The following is a 2612-nucleotide window of genomic DNA, read 5'->3' on the forward strand; positions in this document are numbered from 1 at the left end:
TGCAAGGGCTTGTTTGGCCAAGTGGTTTTCTATTGTTTTGAACTACATGTGTAATTTCAATTTGGTACCTTGGTTTTGGAGTTTGTTGGTATATTTTTGGTTTAGTGTCATAAGGGAGAGTGGCTTTCGAGTGGGGGTTGTGCCCAAAGAGGTTAGTAGGATAACCCCTCAGAAGTTGAATAAGTAACTAATAACCTAATAATACATTAGGGGGTTGGGTAGATGAAACATTAAGCAAGATAATTATACCTTGCTCATGGTTGAGTGCTAGTACAGATTCAGGATGCAATGAGAAGGCCCGAAATGGCAAACCAGCAACCTTGTCCTCACTAAAATATTGTTTGGGTCCACATGAGACTTGGGTGGAGCCGGGGGTTCGGGAGAGGTTGCTAGGATAACCCAAGATGGGGGTCAGGACATATGAAGGTTTGCTAGGATAATCATAACAAGCTATGTGATGACACTCTTCCCTTATGGTCACTAGTGTGTAGCCTTGTTGGTTTCACCTGATTTTGTTGTGGAGTCATGTTCTGTGAGTTTATACTTCATGTGAGTCTTTCCGATGTTGTGTTTTCGACCATGTGTGTGAATATCTTATAGGTTGCTAGTGGGTTTTATTTTTATCTCCTATCATGGTGGGATGGTTCTTTTTGAACCACATGATCAGGTGGTACTACCACTTTCCATCGGGTGTGTGTGTTCCTTCTTGCAGGAGTTGGCTTCACAAGTGTTCCAGTTGCGCTTGGATTTGAGGTTCTTGTTAGTTAGTTGGATCCTATTTGTTATTTTGGATCATTCTTTGTATATCATGGACCTTATATGGTTAGTTGTAATTATTTGATATGTATGCCTTCATGGCAAGATATAAATTGTAATGTAAACATTATATGATCTTTCGAGACTTAGTGGTTCAGTGAAATGTAATGTATTCTTATCTTGTGACGCAAACAATGTACGAATGGACATTAAATGTTAATGCATATGTTTTATGTGATTATTAGATGTACTATAATAGATAGATTACTCTTGAATGGAACTTAAACATGATACTAATACTTTATACTTATGGATAAATTAACCTTCGGATAAATGTAATTATGTTTATATGTTTAATCAACTTAATTGGATTAACTAATGTTAAGCAATGTTAGTAGTAAACTATGTTAACCAAGTTGGGAAACCCTTTAGGTGTTAAGTTACGTCTTCCGTTGTGTAATCTTAACATTATGTTAACTCAATGTATCATTAAACTTATTAAAGTTTTAAAAAAATAATTATTTGTACTCTTTTCTAGTGTTTTAATTTAATCCCTTTGGGGTTTCCTGGCAAGGTGTTACAATTGGTATCAGAGCCCAAGTTTCAACATTGGGTACTCTAGTTTTAAATTGAGCCCATTCAACTAGACCTATTACTAACTCTTAGTGGTTGTGTTTCCCTTGTTAGTATCCTTATTGTAGATCTAGACTTTTTCTCTTGTGTTGTTGTTAGGATTATGGTTGGGAAAGGTAAAGGTCGTGGTCGCGGTCATGATTATGATAGAGGTAGGGGTCATGACCGTAGTGTAGGTCGACAGAGTCCTTCACCGCAGCCTACTCATGAGAGTGTTGAGCAAGTTCAATGTGTTCATCAGAGTGAGTACATGGAGGTTAGCCAGCATAGTGAGAAACACACTATGCATCAGGTTCTTGAAAGGGAGGAGTTGGATGTTTTAGGAGGTATTAGCTTGACTTGGTCCTAGACCTAAGGTCGAGAAGAAAGGTAATGCTTAGTTTGGAGATTCTCACCTTCAAGATCATGTGGAGAGAGAGAGAGGTCTCCATAGAGGAGAGAGGTTCCAGTAGACTAGGAGATAGTCGCCATGGGTCATATGAGGGATTTGTTGAGATCCCATCCTCCCACTTTTGATGGTTTGGGTACCAAACTGGAAGCTGAGACTTGGCTCATTGACTTGGATAGGTGTTTCACCATGCATCTATATGGTAGTAACACCGTGAGGTGCACTATTATGCATCTCAAGGATTTTGCTTCTACTTGGTGGAGGTTGGAGGAACAGAGGATTATTGTGGACATTAGTACACTATCTTGGGAGATGTTCCTAGAGAGGTTCAGAGCTCGATTTCTCTCAGTACAATGGAGACAGTGTCGCACAGATGAGTTTTATGAGCTACGCCAGTTAGGCATGATTGTTGATCAATATGAGCAGAGATTCTATGAGCTCAAACAATATGTTGAGATTGGTAATGATGAGGCATTGTTGGTAAAAAAATTTATGAGAGGTCTTAATGACCGCATTAGTGGGGGAGTGCGAGTGTTTGAGCCTTCATTAGTTGAGTTAGTCATGGTGAAATCCAAGCTAGTAGAGAAGAATCTTGCACGTGGACATGGTGTCAGCTAGGGGCACATATTGTTAGTACACCTTTTAGTGGATCTGGGACTAGGGGTAATCAGTCCCAGGCTGTTGCACCATATATGAGTTTTTGGACACCCGCTAAGGGTGGTCAGCAACAACAACAGCAACAAAAATTTTAGTCTAGGCTGAAACAATTTTAGGGTCAGCATGGGGTGACCCTCAGTTTAGGAAGGACATGAACTAGTAGAGGGATAGACAGAGT

General features: G+C 39.7%; 1 protein-coding gene across 1 annotated transcript; it reads left to right on the forward strand.

The window, feature by feature from the left end:
* The first annotated feature begins 1858 nt into the window (after positions 1–1858).
* Positions 1859–2395, forward strand: LOC131856844 (uncharacterized). The gene has a single exon (XM_059208782.1). It carries the CDS (start codon positions 1859–1861, stop codon positions 2393–2395), a length of 537 nt encoding a protein of 178 aa, XP_059064765.1.
* Positions 2396–2612: the final 217 nt, after the last annotated feature.

This window comes from Cryptomeria japonica, chromosome 7 (genome assembly GCF_030272615.1).
Source record: "Cryptomeria japonica chromosome 7, Sugi_1.0, whole genome shotgun sequence".
In the NCBI taxonomy this organism is placed as follows: domain Eukaryota; kingdom Viridiplantae; phylum Streptophyta; class Pinopsida; order Cupressales; family Cupressaceae; genus Cryptomeria; species Cryptomeria japonica.

Bases quoted from the DNA above. Each gene is read 5' to 3' on its own strand.
- LOC131856844 (XM_059208782.1), top strand. From the start codon at position 1,859: ATGGGTCATATGAGGGATTTGTTGAGATCCCATCCTCCCACTTTTGAT.